Here is a 20,214-nt window from a genome sequence, read left to right as displayed (position 1 = left end):
GAACAAAACATGTAGACCCAAAAACTCGAAGAGGTAATGGATGCAGAGGGTCTTGAGGAAATAAGATAGAATGAGGGATTTTGTTATCTAGGACGGAAGATGGCATGCGGTTGATAAGATAACATGCTGTGAGAACTGCATCACCCCAAAAACGTGAGGGTACTTGACCATGAATCAGAAGTGTACGAGTTGTTTCAATAAGGTGTCTATTCTTGCGCTCAGCCACCCCATTTTGTTGAGGGGTATAAGCACATGAGGTTTGGTGAAGAATGCCATGAGAAGCCATAAACTTTTTAAACGGTTTAGAAAGGTATTCACGGCCATTATCACTACGTAAATTTCGAATAGAAACCCCAAACTGTGTTTTTATTTCATTGAAAAAAGTTTTGAAAATAGAAAACAACTCAGAACGATTCTTCATTAAAAACAACCAAGTACATTTGGAATAGTCATCAATAAAGGTAACAAAATACTGAAAACCTAAAATGGACTTAACACGACTAGGTCCCCAAATGTCAGAACGAACCAATGAAAAGGGGGACGACGCCCGTTGTGAGACACTACGAGGAAAGGAACTACGAGTATGCTTCCCTAACTGACAAGACTCACACGACAAACTTGATAATGTGGACAACCTCGGGACAAGTTGTTGTAGTTTGGCAAGACTAGGATGACCGAACTGAGCATGAAGAAGGGATGGTGACTCCATGACTACGCCAACATGTGGAGAAGGGCGGAGATGATAAAGGCCATGAGACTCACATCCTGTGCCAATCATGTGTTTCGAACTCCGGTCCTGCAACCAAACAAAATCTTTAGTAAATGAAATAACACAATTAAGAGTACGAGTTAAACGACTAATGGACAATAAGTTGAAGGGAGACCCAGGGACATAAAGTACATGATCAATGAATATGGATGGAAAAATATTAACAGTACCAATACCATGAGATGAGACTCTAGACCCATCAGCCATTGTTACCGAGGGTAAATTATCCGGACATGACAAGGAAGAAAACAAGGACTTGTTACCAGTGATATGATCGGTGGCGCCTGAGTCAAGGACCCAAGATTCGAGGGAGTGAGTTAGACCAACAAAAGGTGTACCTGTACGTGCAACAGATGCAGATGTAGTGGAACCAGAGTGCTGATGATCCTCATACCATCTGAGAAATTCGTTAAAGATTGCAGGTTTGTCTAGGTATTAGATGAAGTAGGTTGGTCTGCAGACAGTGATCGGGGAGGTGGATCAGAATTTGCCATTGCTACAGGTCGAGGAGGACGTCCATGGAGAGCATAACATCTGTCAATCTTATGGCCTAACTTGCCACAATGGTCACATTTTGGACGTCCTTTACTTGGCTTGCGAGACCGACTTCGATCATCACGTTGAGCAGCCATAACAGAGGAATCATCAGTATGAGGGGATGTCTCAGTGACGGGTTTGCTCGATATACGCAAAAGAGCAGAACAAGTAGAAGTAAAGTTGGGTATGACAGGAGAACCCAAAATCTGATCACGGTCATGAGAAACATCATCAGAGAGTCCGTATAATGCCAACAACATGAAGAACTTTGATCGTTGTTCCAATTCTTCAGCAGCAGTGGAAGCAGGAGTGGAAGCAGTAGGTAATATATCATTAAAGTCATGAAGAAGGGCATGAATTTTACCTAAATATTCTGCCATGGGACCAGGATTGCGCGGACCAATAACAGTTAATAGGTCCTGACAAACACCAGAAAGACGCTGAGTGTCATTTATGTATAACAACCTCGCTTGTGCCCATACTTCTGAACATGTTTCATAGGATCAAAACATTTGTTTCAGTGAGGAGTGAATGGTGGACTTTATAACAATGCATAACTGAGCATCAATTTTCATCCAGCGGGAAGTGTCATCTATGGGAGCAGTAGTCACATTTTGAGTAAGATGATCTAAGTACCCCTGATTCTTCAACCAAAGTTTGATGTCGGACGCCCATGTTGCATAATTTGTGCCATCTAACTTGTCAATGGACAAGTGTACATTCACATAATTGGTATATATTGAGGGATCAGAAGATGAGCCACCAATAGAGGTGTTTGTAGACGAGGAAGACGCCATAGAGAGGGAGAAACCCTAAAAATTCAAAGTGCTCCGATTGACGCAACGACCACAGATCCAGGAAGAGGGCGAGGAGGCGATCACGGCGGAGGAAAGCTCTGGCGACGCGCCGGCGCGCGGCGGCAGCGGCGGCAGCTGCGACTCTTGCGGCGGCGCGTGGAGGCGCGTGGGTGGTCCGTTCGCCGCGATCTTCGTACCACGGTGGTCGCCCGGCCGAGACGATTCCGATGGTGTGGTCGCCGGTCGATTCTGGAACTCCGGCGACGGCGGCGGCGGCGATGGCGGCGATGGTAGCGGCGGCGATTGCGACGACAGCGGCAGTGATGGGTGCCGGAGACCGTGGAGTTGACTGGAACTATTCCTGTGCTCTAGATACCATATGAGAAATAGAGAAGATTGGGAGAAAATATCCCTTGTGTGTTTAGCATACACATAGGGTAGTTTATTTATATTGTAAGATATGGGTCAATGCCCTTAATACAGAATAGGCTAAGCCCAAATAACAGAAACACTAATCTTAACATCTAACAATTATCATAATACATCTTCATCGGCTGCCTGTTAGGAAAACCTAATTCTTTTAGAAACTATTTTACTCATATAAGCTCATAGGTGAGGGATGCCATTGCTCTATCCTCACATAAGATCGAATAACATTTTGCTTCTTGCTTTTCCTCAAGATAATATTTTCTCCAAGCAAAACACTATCCTATAGTAGCATTTATAGTAGTCATAGAAGAGCTATGAACACCTTGAAGACTCGAGAAAGGCTGACAAATATGAGGACAAGCATAGAGACCCTCTTGACCCAAAACACCTAGAAGGTGAACAGGATTATCAACTTGAGATTTAATGAGCCATTGAGTGGGATGAAATTCAAAGTAAGCAGATTTATCCTTGGCAAATTGAATAAAAATAACTAGCTTTTTATTGATCTTAGGAATAATTAAAACATTATTAAGATGAAGTTTGAGATGAGATGAGAAAGGGGAAGAGGGGAAGGAAGCACTGGATAAGCAATATAGGGAGTAGGAAAACCTGGACCATGCCCTAGGCATACATCTTCATTGCTAGTGTTAGGAACTTCATTCATGATTTGATGATTCATAGTAATGTGATGAGTGGCACCCAAGTCCACATACCAGTTCTTAGACGGTTTAGGTGGTACTGAATTAGGTAAATAAGCCTGAAGATAACTGTATTGGTCACTGGTATGGTGTATTGAACACTTTGATGAGCAACATTACATAGGCAACACATTCTGACAGTTCTGGAGTTGTGGAATGTATGTAGGATTAAAACGTTGATAACACAGCAGCTTCATGACCATACTTGGCCCCAACCTGATAACAAACTTTTTGATTTGTTGCCAAGCCATCCTCTTCGTGAAAATTAGAGGATCATCCTCCTGCACTGTTGTTAACATATGGTTGGAAAGATTGATTAGAGGTGTTTTTCTATGTAAATTGAAGGCGTTTATGGAGTTGAAGGTGTCTGAGTGAGATTCAGAGACAATGTGATATTTATTGCTTTCCTTGTTTTTCTCAAGGCACTTGAGATGACGGTAAAGATTCAATCTCTTAAAAGTTGAATACAGCAAATTTACTATTGATCAGAGTGACCAAAGATTCATATTCATAGGTGAGCCCTCAAGAATTTTGTCAAGCTGTTCTTGAGAAGAAAACCATTCACCATTTGAAAGTTGACCAATCAACAAAAGCTTTTATTCACTTAAGAATTGAACAATAGGCTTATCACCTTTCTTTGTAATGTGATGTTCAGTTCGCAAATGACGAGTTTTGGCTTTAGTCTTTCCTTAAAATGATTGTGTATCTCCTCACATAGTTGCCATGAGTAGACACAACCAATGACCTTGGAAGAACAGCTCCAAAGAGTGGAGTTTGAAGCCAACACAAAATCAGCTGGTCCTTGATGTTCCCAAAGGAGTGCTGGAATTTCAACATTCACACCAGAATCTGTTTGAGAAAGGAATTCTGGTGGGATTTGAGGAATAACAACAAACTGGTGAAGTCAACATGCATTGGGAACAGGTTCAACCTATTTTCTCCATACAAGAAAATTGTTACTCAAGTTTCTATGTAATTTGATAGGCATAGGTGAGTGGAGTACTGTCCGGAATTTGCCTGAGAAAGCTGATCTGGTGGTATGAACGCAAGTGAATTTGGATGCAGAGCTCAACTGAGAAAAGGATCAATAGCCATGATAGGGCTTTGAAAGCTCAAGCCCGATCAATTCTAGCTGTCATAATAGAATGACAACTGGATAATCCATTTAATTCCAATACCATAACAGACTGCTGGTTGGCTAACTAATATTGACTATGTGCTGACTCAGCAATACATGTGTATATGTATACAAATCAATATAAGTATACTCTATTGCTCTAAATGTTTTGTGGGAAAAAAAAAAGACCCAGGCTTATGTTTTTCTTTCTTTTTTTTTTTTTTTTACAAAACAGGTAACTGGTTGGGTGGTTGAATACCAAGATAATCTGATTGGGCTTGGAGTTGATGAGTCTCTAGCCCAAGTGTGTTCTGAGAGTGGTTCAATGGATCCTCTAATGAACTCCTATGTTGAGAGAATGCAAGCTACAACTAGGGTAATCCTAACTATCTTACTTATCTTTTAGCTTTAGTAATCTGTGATGTTTCTTGGGTAATTTCTTTACCATAGAAAAGGACTAAGCTTTATTCTTAATGTTTTCAGAAATGGTACTTGAACATTTTAGAGGCAGATAGAACACAGCCCCCAAAGAAAACTGAAGATGGGAAGTTATATACCCCTGCTGCTGTTGATCTCTTCAGAATACTTGGTGAACAAGTACAAATTGTTCGGGATAATAGCACTGATCTCATGTTATACAGAATTGCCCTGGCAACCATTCAGGTAATATAAGATAAGATATAGATGTAGCATAACATGCTTATTATACATTTGTCTGTTCGAAAATTAAACTCGAATAAAGGTAAACTGGAGAGAACTTAGTTTTTGAGACTTGAGTGTAACATCATCATTGGGAAGATATCACCAGAAATTATGAAGTGGTCCTCACAGCATAATATGTAGTGCTTACTTCTTATATCGGTAGCTTTGTATCCTAGGTTATACTATGCTTATTATACATTTGTCTGTTCGAAAATTAAACTCGAATAAAGGTAAACTGGAGAGAACTTAGTTTTTGAGACTTGAGTGTAACATCATTATTGGGAAGATATCACCAGAAATTATGAAGTGGTCCTCACAGCATAATATGTAGTGCTTACTTCTTATATCGGTAGCTTTGTATCCTAGGTTATACTATGTGTTTTTACAGGTAATGATTGATTTTCAAGCAGCTGAAAAGAAGAGACTTGAAGAGCCAGCTTCTGAAATTGGTCTAGAACCTTTATGTGCTATGGTTAGTGTAATTTTTTTGCCAAGTATTTGCTTATTACTTCATCATAGGATTGCTTTTTGTTAAAATGACATTCAATATAACGTTGTTTTTAGATTAACAACAATTTGCGTTGCTATGACCTTGCAATGGAGTTAAGTAACAGCACCATAGAAGCCCTTCCACAGAACTATGCTGATCAGGTTTGAATTTCATTAACTTGACAACTGTTGGTTATTAACATGGCCTTTGGGAACTAAAGTTCTTTAATTTTTTTTGGGAAAGTTATGTATATTCTTTCATTGATGAATGTTGTGAATGAGGAGAATCTGTCATCCTCAAAAAGAAACATAACAACACTGCACTAAATTATTAAGAAAATTGTAACCAAAATATGACGTATTTCTCAAGAGTGGGCTCTCAAGTTTTGGATTCTATGTTTTTAGTCCATGCTCCACTGAATGACTTGGATAATTGGTAGTGACTCAGCAATGTTCACAGCCTCCCTTAGCAAACCATCGTTATCCACAATAGTTTTGATTTTCTTGAAACCGTTTAAATAATTCATATAGAACAAAATAGTATAAGGAAGATGTTTTGCTTGATGAGTCTAAGTTCTTACAAATGGAAAACCCAGATCCTAGGTTCCTAAGACAAAACGAATTTTCTTCCAAAACTACCACAAAAATGGCTAGTTGTTCCCATCATATCCCCTTCTCCTATTAGCATACCTCTGGGTAAGCTTGTATAACTACCTCCTTAGTTATTTCTGTTTTTGGTGTGTGCCTACTACCAGCTATGCTTGCATAACTAGTTCTCCCCTTAGCTAGCCTGCCTGTTGATCCATGTCTTGCACACCTTCATCATTCACATTATTTACTTGGTTACTAATTTAGAATTATTACTTTAATAATTGCTGTATAAGAAAGTTCTATAATGCTTGATGGGGCTATCGCGGTCCATACAAATTTGATGTGCAATACGAATGCAGTATAGACTAGGAAGTGACTCCTAGGTTGTCTCTCAAGGACCAAATGTGGTTCAAGACTTAGGTCAAACACGCAGTGAGGGGGGGGGGGGGGGAGGATTTGAAAGAGTTTGTGAATGCAATTAAACTAAATTAAACTGGAAATTAAATAAAGATGTAAGTAGAATTGAAAGCATTAAATTAAATGGGGAGACCGAACGGTACTGTTCACAAGACTGAACGGTTCTAACAACAAGGCCGAACGGTCCTGACGAGGAGACCGAACGATTTTTAGTAAACGAGCTTAAAACCGATCGGTCTAAATGCAGTGACCGATCGGTATCAACGCATAACAGTGCAGAAACCAAAAAAACGCAGAATGCACGCAGAAATGATGGCAGAAATGAAACAGCATAGTAGAAACGAAGCTTAAATAACGAAACGTGAAATTTTAAATGAGAAATGCACCAGAAACAGAAACGTAACTAATGAAGGCATCCAAAATGTAAATTCACAAATGAGAAGAACTTGGAAAACGCAATTGGACAGTGAAAACTGAATGGCAGAAGCATATAACTAAATAAAAGGGAATGAAGATGAAAAGTGCATTTTAGAGAACGTAAATGAAGAAGAACTTGAGTGCAACAACAAATTCAACCATGGAATTGTAAAGAGAATGAGTTCAATACATAAAAGTAAAGAAAGCAACACCTAAACCTCCCGCAAGGGGGAGGAAGAAGAAGAAACTCCCCCAAAATGCTAAACCCTAGCAGAAAACGTAAAGTGGCGGAGGAGGTGTGTGTGAAATCTGATTTGGGGTTTTTATAGACCCTAAAAGACCAAAATTCCCTTCTAATGGGCTCTATCAAAGAAGGTCGTACTCTTGAAGTCCAGAATAGGCTTGTGCATCTGATCATTGCTTCTGGCCGTTCGGCCATTAAGGTCACTGTTCGTGTGTTCTTCACAAGGCTGTTCGGCCCAGACGTTGGTCAAGACTCCTCAGGCTTTGCTGCTCAGTAATTCAGTGCAGGCATGCAAGGCCGTTCGGTCAAATCCTTCTAGCCATTCGGTACTCATTCATGGACCATTCAGACAAGCCTTCAGAAGACCGTTCGGTTGATATCCGATCGGTCAAGGCTTTCTCGGATCATGTTGTGTAGTCACCCCAATCCGTTCGGCATTGGCGTTCTAAGGCCGTCCGGTCAAGACTTTTTGGCCGTTCGACCATTCAGTGCAGCTTATAAGGCCGTTTGGTCAAGTGGATCTGGTGTGGCTTGGTTTTTCGCAGACCGTTCGGTCAAGCTATTATGTGCACTTATTCTCTCAAACAGTGGTTGTCCTGCAAAATAGTAATTGAAAGAATTTAGCCCAAATCATTCAAATTAATTAAAATAAGAATTAGTCTTGAAATTAAGCCCAAATAGTGAAAATGAGATAAAAATGGAGAATTAAAAACACTTCACTAACAAAGTATGGTGCGGAAAGCTAAGTGTATAATGAAGAATGGTGACTCATCACTCCCAGTAGAGGAGCATCTTTGTTTTTAAAGGAAACTGTGCTTTTCTGATCAACATTTGAATTTGGTTCCATAATTTAGCCTTTTTTAATATTTCTCCTTCTGCTTCGTCCTCCTCCAAAGTGCACTATTAACTTTCTTTAAAGACACCCATGAAATGGCCAACATTGTCACCCACATAGAAAACAGTAACCTTCCTTCCTCCTCCTTTCCTACTATTGATATGCAAATATCAACTACCTTGTTTCGGAGACTGGAGGCCCCCTCTTGGTTTATATTTCTTTTATTTTTTTAATAAATTTAAGGTATGGTGCAAATGATTGATATAGTTTGGAGTTTCGACGTAGTTGGGGTTGCAATCTGTGTAGATGTTTTTGCATACCTAGTTTGGTTAAAAAGAATTTAAGGTATGCCAAGTTTTTGCATACAAAGATTGTCAATTACTTGTAGTAGAACCTGGGCTGGTTAGCCCAACTAACTGAGCTTTTTAAGAATTCTAGATTGATGTTGATTGCTTCTCTTCCACTTGGGTATCACCAAGTTGAATTGTGTTAATCACCAATGATGAAACCCATCTGTTTCCTGTTCTGTTCCTAATATTTTGGTTCTTTTGAAATTGTCTAAAACTCGCCTGATTGTCATTCTTATGATTAATTACCCAATCATTTTCTTGACTTTATGTGTTTCTGTTTTGTTTCACTACAGGTTAATTTTGAAGATACCTGTAAGGGTTTTCTTGAGGTAGCTAAGGTATGGAAGAGAGTACAATTTTTTATTGGCATGTTTCTCGGGTGTGTTGTTTTTGTAAAGGAATTATTCAGTGAAATATTGATGCATTTAATTGACATTGATCTTCAACAAGCATTTATTCTTCATGGAATTTTCTGACATCATCTCTATAGCAAATATTTGTATGTATTTGTTTCTTCACACTTATTATTTTAATAATCTCAGATGTTTTAATGTGATACAAATCATGAGATCGCATGATTGTGGATAGGAAACCAGTTATGCCTCATTCTGTGAAATTCAAAGTGATATAAACTAAGGTTTTAAATTGATTGATGTTTTGTCAAAATCCTTGAAGTTAAGGATCCTTAATCACATACAGAATTGATCATCGGTCTAAAGTAGATCACAGCCATTTACACATATATCATAAATTATAATTTAATAAATCATTGCATTATGATGAAGAGATGAAATTACTAGAAGTTTGGAGGATAAATAATCTTCCTTGACAGTTGATATTGGAGCAAAAACAAAGGATAACGTTAGGAAAAAAAATCAATTGAGAAAAAAATCATTCCCTTGTATTGTGTGTATGTTTGGGAAATTCCACTAATTTAAAATGACCATGCTTTCAAAAACAAAAATAGAAGCCAAATGCCAAATCTTAGCTGCAGGTGTTTCTGTTTATCCAAGTGCATGACAAATTTGTGTAGTTGTTTAGAAATGATCAAGAGTTGTGTATGACAGATATGGCTAATTCTATATATATGCCATAATCTTTTCACCAAGTAGTTTGTTGATAATTTTTGTTATAATTTTGATTATTATTGGAAAACTTAGGGAAGAGAGAAACAGTAAGCTGATACTGTGTTTCGGAGACAGCACAAGTGTTTTATTTATATTAAGAAAAAGGAATTAATACACTAAGTTGAGGAGAGTAGTTATCCTCTAATAACAAAGATTTGTTATATTAACTAATAGAAAGTTCCTAATAATATGTATATAGATATTCATGATTATAAAGGATCAACTCCTTATTTCTATGATTATAATAATTATTATCTGATAAAACGGAGAATTAATTAAGATAAAGGATTACAAAAAGAGCAACAATAATGGTTTTTCCTAAACATAAGAGCAAAACAGGAAAAACCAACTAAAATAAAGGAAAATGGATGTGACAAATCTTTGTAATAAAAGGTGGCAACTCAGTGCACGAGTCTCTAATTAGTGGGGTTTCAGGAGAGTAAATCTATAAAACCTTATCCCTCTAAGACGAGAGCTTGTTTTTAGGATTTGAAGCCATGACTTAAAGTGGAAAATTAGATGTTTTATTTCTAAATTTTACATATCAGTTTTCATACATTGAATTTCTTCTTGGTGATAGGAAGCTGTGCATCAAACGGTTAGTGTGATATTTGAAGATCCTGGTGTCCAGGAGTTACTGGTGAAGCTATACCAGAAAGGTAAAATATTTTTTTCAATTGACTAGCTGGGTCTTTCTGGTTTATGCTTGTAACTTTTACCTGGGATTTTTTCCTTTTAGCAGTATTCCTGTTTTTGGAACTGTATACACTCCTGCAATAAATTCATACAGTTAAACAGGAAATGCACATTGTCTTTAATTTCAAGATATAATAGGTTGCAAATTATTGTTAAGTGTTTAAAGCCTGTGATAATACTAGTTTACACTTCTTGTATTGTACTAGATACTTGCTGCTAAGTAGTTGCATATTTTGATTAATGTTATACTATTATCAATCATTATCCTGTACAATATCCTCATTGTAAAATTTACTACGTTTCCTTTGCATCATTAGTTGAATGCTTTAGCACCTCGTCTAGTGCAAAACTTGAGTTTTCATTTCTTTGCATTTATCAGAATGGAGTGAGGGGCAGGTTACTGAGTACTTGGTCGCAACATTTGGTGATTATTTTGGCGATGTTAAAATGTGAGTATATTTTCTTGTCTATGTAATTTTACTTTGTTTAATTTTTCATACGTGCTATGGCACTTTCTCGGGTATCTGTGTAGAAACTGTTACGTGTTCAGTAGGGTTCCACAGGCAATTTTTATAGATTGCTAAACTTCTAAGGTTTAGCAGGGTTGTCAAACTCGTTGATCCTGGAGATAGACGTAAAAATATTATTTCATACCATGAGATGGAAAATTCCCACCACCACACGTGTGCTAACAAAAAATGAGATTGTATTTATTTTCAGAGTAATAGAAGCAAGCACAAAGTGTTGACGATTTGATTTATATGTATGATTGACTAGAACAAAGTGATGTGCATTTTTAAAGTGCTCATGTAATCTTTAAGTAAGTTTAATCTTGATTATCCAAATACAGTTGCGGTCAAGCTTTTCCATTCTCACTTACAATAAAAGGCCTTCTTGCTTTAGACTTCGGTGCTGCACGCACTTTAGTGTTTTAACAAAATAAAAATGAAATTAATTTCACATTTAAATATATTATATTTCATAGTACATAATACATGCGATGGAATTTAGTTTCCTTCTTCGGGATTATTTTTAATGGCAATACTTTTTATTCTTCTCTCGTATTTATTGTTTACTTTTATTTATTGTCATTTATTGTCATATCTTATTCCAATATTCTTAAATTATTCATAGCAGATTAGCTACAAAATTTTCTTTGTATAAGTTGCTAGTGCGAATGGCTTCTATTGAATTTATTTGAAATTTGATTGTTAAATCTGTTATTTGTGAGGAAAACTAACTTTCAACTACTCATATTCAAGGTATATTGAAGAGCGATCTTTTAGGAGATTTGTTGAAGCCTGTCTGGAAGAAACAGTGATTGTTTATGTTGATCATCTTTTAACACAGGTTCTGTTGTCAATAAATCACTTGCTGTTTTTTTTTATGAACCAAAGTTGTCCAGATTTTCTTTTAACAGCTTTGTATTTATTTGACTTGATTGTCACTGATATTTTAATTGCAGAAAAATTACATTAAGGAAGAAACTATTGAACGGATGAGGCTAGATGAGGAGGTTATCATGGATTTCTTTAGGGAACATATCAGTGTTTCTGTAAGTTCCTTGTATAACTTTTGTTACTGTTGCTTTCTAACGTGGAGATTGTGCAAGATCCACATCTGTTAATCTTGACTTCCAGCCCAAGTTTCTTACTCTAATTTCCTTCATGTTGGATTAGAAAGTTGAAAATAGAGTGAGTGTACTTAGTGACTTGAGGGAACTTGCTTCAGCAGAGAGCCTGGATACCTTCACACTCATCTATACCAATATACTTGAACATCAACCTGACTGCCCGGTAAAGTCATGTTGCCTAATCTAATTTCAATATTTGCATTTTTCAAATGGAAGTATGAGTTCTTTAAGCAGTCAGAAATATTCTTTGCGACGGGTTCCAAGTTATTACATAATTTATCTTTTGCTTAGAAAATTAACTTCTACAAGCTTTATATGCTTCGAATTTCAAACCAATTAAGATTTCTACCTTGAGTTATCCTGTGGATCAGCATATTTTTTTACTGTTTCAGCCTGAAGTTGTTGAGAAACTTGTTAATCTACGAGAAGGCATTCCTCGGAAAGATGCCAAAGAGGTACATTTTACTTTAAACTCAAGAAATATCTTCAAGATAAGCACACAATTAGGTTTGGTTTATTCTTTTGTAATCAAGTTCACTGCTGGAGTTCGTTAGTGTTCTGATTTTATTATATGAATTTCTTCATTGAAGATATTCCCCTACCTATAAATTAACAATTTAACTCGGCTTGTACTTTAAATTCTTGGTGAATCTATTTGTGTGGGAATCTTTATGGGGGAATCAGTTATTCCCAACTTCTAAGAGGATGCCGTAACATATTAATCGAAGTTTTATCCACGTAAAATTATTTCATGAAGGCTGGTGAAATGATTGATTTTGTAATTGAAAAAATGTTTCTTTTGTTGAAAAAGGTCATCCAAGAGTGCAAAGAGATATATGAGAATTCACTTGTTGACGGAAGACCTCCAAAGGTTGGTTTCGTTTTCCGACGAGTGAAGTGCTTAACAGCATCCAAGGGAGGGCTATGGCGTAAACTCACTTGAAGTACGATTCCATTGAGTTATTCAGAGTTATTTTGGCTGTTATATTATTTGTTCCTTGTTCATAAATCGGAATGTTATGCTGTCAATAGACGAGTTTTGTAAAATTCATTATTAGTATAGTTAGTTCATGATACCCTTACAGCTATTACCATTCACAATGACATTTTCAAGATTCCCTATGTCTCTCAGCTCCGTGTGTATTCGAAAGTGCTAATTTTGTTTACCCATGGAAGCTATGTTAGGGTTTGAATGGGTTCCTGGAATATTTTAGTCTTTCTTTTTATAAACTGTAATATTTTAGTTAATTCTGTGTTTTGGTTTTATTTTCCTTTCTGAAATTATAGAAATTAGATTAAAAAATTCAATTATGATTATTGCGTAATAACATCTTTTACACAATTGGTGTTATGTAATGTCAACCCCGTGTGGGATGTTTTTCGTAGACGGATGTCCTGTCCTTCAAATCATGAAAAGACAGGAATTTTCTTTGGATGTAGTACTTGTTTTATTAATAAATTTTATTCTTTTATTAAAAAAATCAAGTAAAACAAAAAAGTAATAAAACTTGGCAAAATCATAGACATGAAAAACAGTAAAATAAATTATTGGATAAAATTATATCGAAGTATACTGCAGGGTGACATAAAAACAAATGTATAATTCTAAAAAGATTCCATAAAAAATTATTACACTAGATGTGTATGGATTATTTATATTTATTTCTTTGGGTTCAATTTACGCTGCATCTTGTATCCCATTATCTTGCTGTGTCTCCATATATTTTTATAATATTTTTAACAAATAGAAAACTACTTAATTCATTATACAATTGAGTTATATCGGATTATGTTTTCTGGAATCGTAATTTAAATTTATGAAAAATTTCTAAATTATTTTCAGGATTTGTAGTATCTTTGTGAATTGGAGAATCTGAAAATGGAAATTTGTGTTTTACATGGGTAGTCTAAAATAAAAATTTAGATTGACCTGAATGTTTATTACTTGCCTTGTGCAGTACTTTGAATGCGATATCCTGAGAAAAAAAAATCATGTGCAATATGGTAGGACATAATATATTGATGTTAAATATCACTTCCTTCCCAATTAATAGGTGATTGAAGTGAGAAGGATTGATAACAAGGTGAATCCTGCATGTGTTCAGGAAGTCCAGAAACAATCATGCATTGCTTGGACTGATTGAACATGGATCGTTAGTAGTAATTTTGAAAGAAAGCAACTGCGTCTAAGGAAATTTTGTAGATTTTAATGTATTAAACTGTTTCTAAGATATTGTATTTGGTGGTTGTAGATGTCATCTATTAGAAGAATAGTTTGATAGTTTTGTAAATATGTCTATTGTAGAGTGCCTAATAGTTTTACACTAATTTGTCTATTAGTATGACACTCCCTTTTGGTTATTGGCCAACACATTTGTTGTTCCATTTCCAACAACTTTTATTGGCATGGTGGATAGTTATGAGCAGTTAAAATTGATTGCAAATTTGTCTTGTTGTTTCTAAGCTGATATTAGAATTCGTATGAGTTTAAGTTGATCGATTTAATCATATATGTTAAGGTAAATGTTACAGCTTGTTTTGATTCAATTTTTGAGTTATGAGACGCATGAAATCTTAGGTTTAATTATTGGCATGAATACTCTTATGAGATCTTTAATTAAGTTAATTTGGCAATCTATGCTTCAAGAATCAAAATGTTTATGTATTAAAGAGGTTTATTAAGTGAGATTTAGCCCAAAGAGTATCAAATTACTTAATCAAAGTTCAAAAGATGAAATTTGAGTTTCCTAATATTGTTAGGCAACATTGTCATGCCACAATGCACCATTTATTTGATTTAAATCCTAAAGTTCTATAGATGCTCTCGTTGGGCACACCCTGTATTTGTTGGGCAACAAGGCCACATTGAGCGCCACTCTGTTTTCCTAGTCCGAGTCATCTCGAGAAAAATGGGATTTTCCATTTTGTTAACTTTCGAATCGAGCAGAAATTTTGACAGCAGGTCCTAGACATATGGTTCTTAATTTTTATCATTAGGATATTTGATTAGAGATCTGTAGTTAGAGAAATTTTTCACGTATGATTCTCGTAGTATAGGTTGTTGAAAGCTTTGACTGTTGCTTGTTTGGTGCATAACATTTTACATAGTTAACCAATTAAGTTGATTCTTTTTGTAGTGAATTCTTGATTCAATTGTATTTAATTCGAATGAAAGAACACTTATGAGTTTTGTGGAAGCTTCAATTTTGTTTTTAAAATCTAAAATAGTTTATATGTGCTATTAAGTTGTGCTATACTTGAGAGTGTGATATGAAGTGTAAAGTATGTATGTTGATAAGGTATGAACTAATGAGAATGTAAGGGATTCTATAGAGGAAATCCTTTTGATTTAAGTTTCTTAGGGTATGCATTGAAGAAGGGATTCGTATTGAAAATTATCTTGACACTTTACTAACCATTCAAACTCACATAGAGGAGGATGAGTTAGGTGGTAAGAGTAGTAGGAGAGGTCCTTGTCTAGAGAACAAATTTGGAGCTTAGATGACAGGAAAAGGACAACCCTCGTAGGTGGAGGTTATCCATCACAACTGCAAACTTTTCATGTAGTTCGACATCAATACATTTTTTCCAGATAACTGAGTCTAGACGAGTCCTTATTTGTATGATATAACTCTCTATGACTATTGTAAGTGTACTACATGGTGATAAGTAGTGTATAATTTTATGGGTCAAGTAGTCTAGGATTTCTTTTTGGACCCTTTATTTAGTGTATAATTTTTTGTCAACTTAGGTCAACAAAAGTCTGCACTTAATGTTGACCTAAGTGGACGTTCCTTAGTATGTTGACTCATGTGGTCAAAGTTTTTAACCTAGGTTGGTGTGGGACACCCCACCTTTGATAAGTGTGGTCATGTGTCATGCTCTCATTTCAGAGGATTCTCCTAAGGTAGTGGCCACATGTCCACCTCCTAATGGAGAAGATTTTCACCTTGGTCTCCGAGGTAGGTCAAGTTTGTGTTTAGTGTTTTCCTTTTACAAATTGGAGACACCCTAAGCCCATAAATAGAGGTGTCTCCACCCTTATATGGTCTCCTTTAGCTACCTTCCTCTAGAGTTAGCCTAACCTCTTTAAGATCCATTAAACACCACCCCACCATCACCATAAACATCAAAAGTTGTGAGAATCATTACCCATTATCCACCTTTGCTTCTGCACTTTTACCATCACCATAGACTCTCTTGTAGTTTTAGAGTTACCTTGCTTTGAGGAGGAGGTTATCACCTCTTTTGTGTTTGTGTTTCATGCATTGTTTTCTTCTTTTGTAATGATCATCATTGATTAGTGTAAACAAATGAGCAAGTAGGAGGCCATCTGTCTCAAGAGGGAAATGATGTAGTCATTGAGTTCTTAGACTAGAGTTATATATGTATGTAAGATCTTTTAAGAAACATTGTAGAACATATTATAAGTATTATAAGTTTCCTTGAGTTGTATATGTATGTATATATCATGTTACTATGATTATTTCGGATAATTGTAATAGCCCCCAAGTTATGGATCACCTACTTTGAATATAAATCATTTTATGTTTTATTTTAATAGTTATATTTTCTTAAAATAAGATGTTAGAAACTTTCAAAAATTAAATAATATAAATTATAAGTGATCCACATCCTAAACATTAATACTAATACGTACGAAAATTTACATTACAAAACTAAACCAATCAAGTAACATACTTTTTGAAAATAGCTAAATATATGTTAACTAAAATTTAACTTCAATAAATATTTGTTTTTTCTAGGTTCTTTCTTTAATTTCTAATCTATATTTATAAAGTTTATTAATTTTTAATGCATATTTAAAGTGTACTTTGACATCAAGTTCTACAAATTCTAATTGGACAATGAGTGCTTGCAATATAAGTTCAATTTTAATTTGTGAAACTTGAGTTCAAAGTGAACATATTAAATGCTTAGAAGTGAATGTCAAACTCATTGCAAAGAGATCTTTATTGACACATGAATTTGTGTCCTTTGCTAGTAGTTTATAATCTACTAAAGAATAAAAGATTTAAACTATAAGTTATTCTTTCTAGATTTTATTGGAAGAAGATGTTATGATATTAGAAAGTGTATCAAATCGCACAAGTAATAAAGTGAAAATTTTAGATATTGTTTTTCCAAGAGACTAGTGTTGTTAAGTGAAACTATGATTATTTATTGATTAAGACTAAGAACTATGATAATGAAATGAATTTATTTGTAATATAGATAATTCTAAATTCGAGAAAGCAATTAAATTTATGATGTAAAATATGTGGTAGAGACTTCACCGAGCTTGAGTTCATGTACCAATTCAAAATGAAAACACTAAACAACATACCTCCAACTTTTTTACTCTAGCATTTACACTTAACCTAATGAGTCCTAATTCCTTGAAGACAAGTCTAAACTTTATTGATAAAAACCTAATCTCTTAGATATTTTTACTAGAAGTTTGAATTAAGTTCAGATGTTTATAATGACTATTTGATTAAACTTTATATATATAAGCAAAATCTATTAGTTATTATATCCAAATCAAGATTATAAATTATTTTCCAATAATCAAATACCATAAAATAAGCCATCAATAATAACGCAACTAATAATATGAACATAACACAAAAGTAATGGAAAGGAAGTATATTGAATAACAAAAATCACGATGGATAAAGATACATTACGTTCAACCCCAATGAATAAGGGAGTTAGTTACTCTAGATATTTTGAGCAGTAAAAAAGGGATAGATGACAAAAATGATGATGAGTGTCTCCAGCCTCTTGAATGTTCCTTTGTTGTTCCAAGGAAGGAGAAGTAAGGAACTTGTTCACTTGGAAAAGAGAAGACTTGCTGATGAGTGCATACTTATGCCCACATTTATGCTTTAAAATTCAAAGTTTTGATGGGATAATTGTACTTAAATGGTTGATTTTAAGTGAATTTGTGATGATTGAAATTGTTGGGTTTGGGAAATAAAGAGACATAAAAAGTGAGTTTTAGTGCATAAATTATTCTTGGATGTTCTAATGTTTATTTGTGCAGCTGAGAATATAAGTTTTATTGGTCCAAATGGCAATTCAAGGCCCAAAATCAGATTTTATTTGAAAAATTCAAAAGGGGCTAAAGTGCAGATAAAGGAAATTTCAAGGTATTTGTGCAATTTTGGAAAGTCAAAAAATCTAAAAGATAAAATTCAGTTGTTGAATTTAATTTGGGAATATCAACAGAAAATATCTTCCAAATAATTTTAACATCATCTAAATCTTTTAGTTATTTGGAAGATATAGGATATAAGATAATTGAGTTAATATCTATCAAATATTCTTTAAAACTGATTTAATCTAATGAATATTTGAAAGATATAATATATCAATAGAAAATATTTTATCAACAAACTATTCAGAGTCCAAGCCCAATCAAGCCTATATAAAGAGACCCAAGGGAGGCAGAAAAAGAGACTTGACTTAATTCATTCATTCTCTCATACTCGTCTCACTTTTCTTTCATCTTGTATTCAACTCCATTCATGGAGAGCTAAACATCTATGATTATTCTGCTTTAATTCCATTATGGATTCTGAGGTTAGATTGAGTTAATGCAATTGTTTACTTTGGTTATTGATTTAAGTTGTTCTCTATATGTCTTTCATCTCTCTATCTTGTTAAAAGCAAATATTTTTGCATCATAATGTGTTTGAATCTACATGCATATTGGTTATATGAGTTTTAGGGTTTCTAGGTTTAAATTGAGAATACTTTGATTTAATTTAGGAACTTTCATATGATTAAATGATTTTTATTATCAATTGAGAATGTACTTTGATTGATTAATAATAATTTCAACTATAATCAATTAAGAATTTACTTTGATTAATTAGCTTTTAATTTGGTTAGGAGATTTAAGAATAGACATGATTAAACACAATAGAATTTGATTGAGAATGTACTTTGGTTGAATTTATTGTGAATAATCTAGAAAGGTTTTGCATTTGATTGAGAATTTATTTTGGTTAAATGCATGATCGCCCTCAAATTAATTAAGAATGTACTTTAATTAATTTGAAACTTAAACAATAATCAATTGAACAATTATCCGTGAATAACCGATGACGAATCTATCTTGGAAAAGCAGTGGAATTAGCTTAATTCATCGTGACTGTTTTTAAGTTTCTTATTTGTTCTTTAAACATTCTTCAATCATTACTCTTAAGCATTGCATAACATTCATAAGAGTCAGATATTCGAAAGCAATTCCGTGTTCGTAGGGAGACGACTCAGGGTTACTTTAGTCCTATCTACTTACTTGGATACTACTTGACAATACTTAAGTTGTCTTAAAAAGTAGTATTAATTTGATAGCTTCAACGACAACCTATCAAATTTGGCGTCGTTGCCAGGGAATACGGTTAGTATTTTGAATAATCTTATATCTTCACAAAAACCGTACATTCACCATGGCCATAAGATAAAAGATAATCTTTAACAAAGATGAAAATCATAACACAAGCATCTCTACAAACCCACCCAGTCACCCACTGAAACTTAATTTCGTAGGGATTTACCCACCAACTCTCACAATCTGTTGCTCAAGCTGCATCAATAATTCATAAAAGAAATATAAATTACAAATCCAGAATGTAAATAGAAGGATATTCAATTTTTTAAGTTTTTCCTCTGGTTAATACCCTGAACAGTGTTTCAAGCTTATTCTTGACAAGGCAGTACTCTTGCTTCACTTGTTGCAAACATCTGATATACCTGCGGTGATCAGAAGCTTTCAATGATGACACCATGAAATCAGCCAAACTAGCACAGTTGAACACTTAAGCATGAGTAGCTTATTCATTCAAACTTGTGCACTTATCCTTCGATACGCCAAAAACTATTGAACAACTTTCTGATGATTGTCCCATATAAATTGGTTAAAATGCCATAAATCAATGGCATTTTAATCTTCTTACAAGCCACCTAATAAGAGGTATTTTAATGGAACTCCACACATCAGGAAATGAAGCATGGTTATTGGCACAGCAACAGGCTGAAGTTGTTGTGAACAACCTGAAGGTGATAATACAGGGAGCAAGAGAATGTAGGATGGAAACTTCAAACCACATTCAGCAATTGCAATAGTTTCAATAGGGAGGAAAGAAGCAGTGGCACATTTACCATTCTGGACAATCACTGGAAGAATTCCAGGATTCATTAAATCTGGAGATTTGTTTGTTGGTAGAACAAGGAAACAAATGGGACTCAGTTATGATATTGTAATATGCAGAAAATTTTAAAACTGTCCTAAACCTATATGCTAATGATAAAACTACCAAAATATCATCATAACTATGTTAACAAACCTAAATTTA

General features: G+C 34.8%; 2 protein-coding genes across 2 annotated transcripts in view; one reads left to right on the top strand and one right to left on the bottom strand.

The window, feature by feature from the left end:
• Window positions 1-13,096, top strand: part of SEC6 — a 43,344-nt gene extending 30,248 nt beyond the window's left edge. The window contains exons 15-26 of the mRNA XM_088102289.1: window positions 4,583-4,723; window positions 4,831-5,010; window positions 5,438-5,521; window positions 5,614-5,700; window positions 8,686-8,730; window positions 10,100-10,178; window positions 10,595-10,664; window positions 11,478-11,565; window positions 11,681-11,770; window positions 11,895-12,011; window positions 12,241-12,303; window positions 12,660-13,096. Of these exons, the coding sequence (XP_087958415.1) occupies window positions 4,583-4,723; window positions 4,831-5,010; window positions 5,438-5,521; window positions 5,614-5,700; window positions 8,686-8,730; window positions 10,100-10,178; window positions 10,595-10,664; window positions 11,478-11,565; window positions 11,681-11,770; window positions 11,895-12,011; window positions 12,241-12,303; window positions 12,660-12,791 (1,176 nt within the window). The 3' untranslated portion in view covers window positions 12,792-13,096. The remainder of the gene's footprint in view (window positions 1-4,582; window positions 4,724-4,830; window positions 5,011-5,437; window positions 5,522-5,613; window positions 5,701-8,685; window positions 8,731-10,099; window positions 10,179-10,594; window positions 10,665-11,477; window positions 11,566-11,680; window positions 11,771-11,894; window positions 12,012-12,240; window positions 12,304-12,659) is intronic.
• Window positions 1,198-1,686, bottom strand: LOC148191093 (uncharacterized). The gene has a single exon (XM_088102290.1). The coding sequence runs from the start codon at window positions 1,684-1,686 to the stop codon at window positions 1,198-1,200; it is 489 nt and encodes a 162-aa protein (XP_087958416.1).
• Window positions 13,097-20,214: the final 7,118 nt, after the last annotated feature.

Source organism: Vigna umbellata, chromosome 11, assembly GCF_029865625.1.
Source record: "Vigna umbellata cultivar VRB3 chromosome 11, Vumbellata_1.0, whole genome shotgun sequence".
Taxonomy (NCBI): domain Eukaryota; kingdom Viridiplantae; phylum Streptophyta; class Magnoliopsida; order Fabales; family Fabaceae; genus Vigna; species Vigna umbellata.
This window is presented reverse-complemented; position numbering and strand designations above follow the sequence as displayed.

Bases quoted from the DNA above. Each gene is read 5' to 3' on its own strand.
- LOC148191093 (XM_088102290.1), bottom strand. From the start codon at position 1,686: ATGGCAGAATATTTAGGTAAAATTCATGCCCTTCTTCATGACTTTAAT.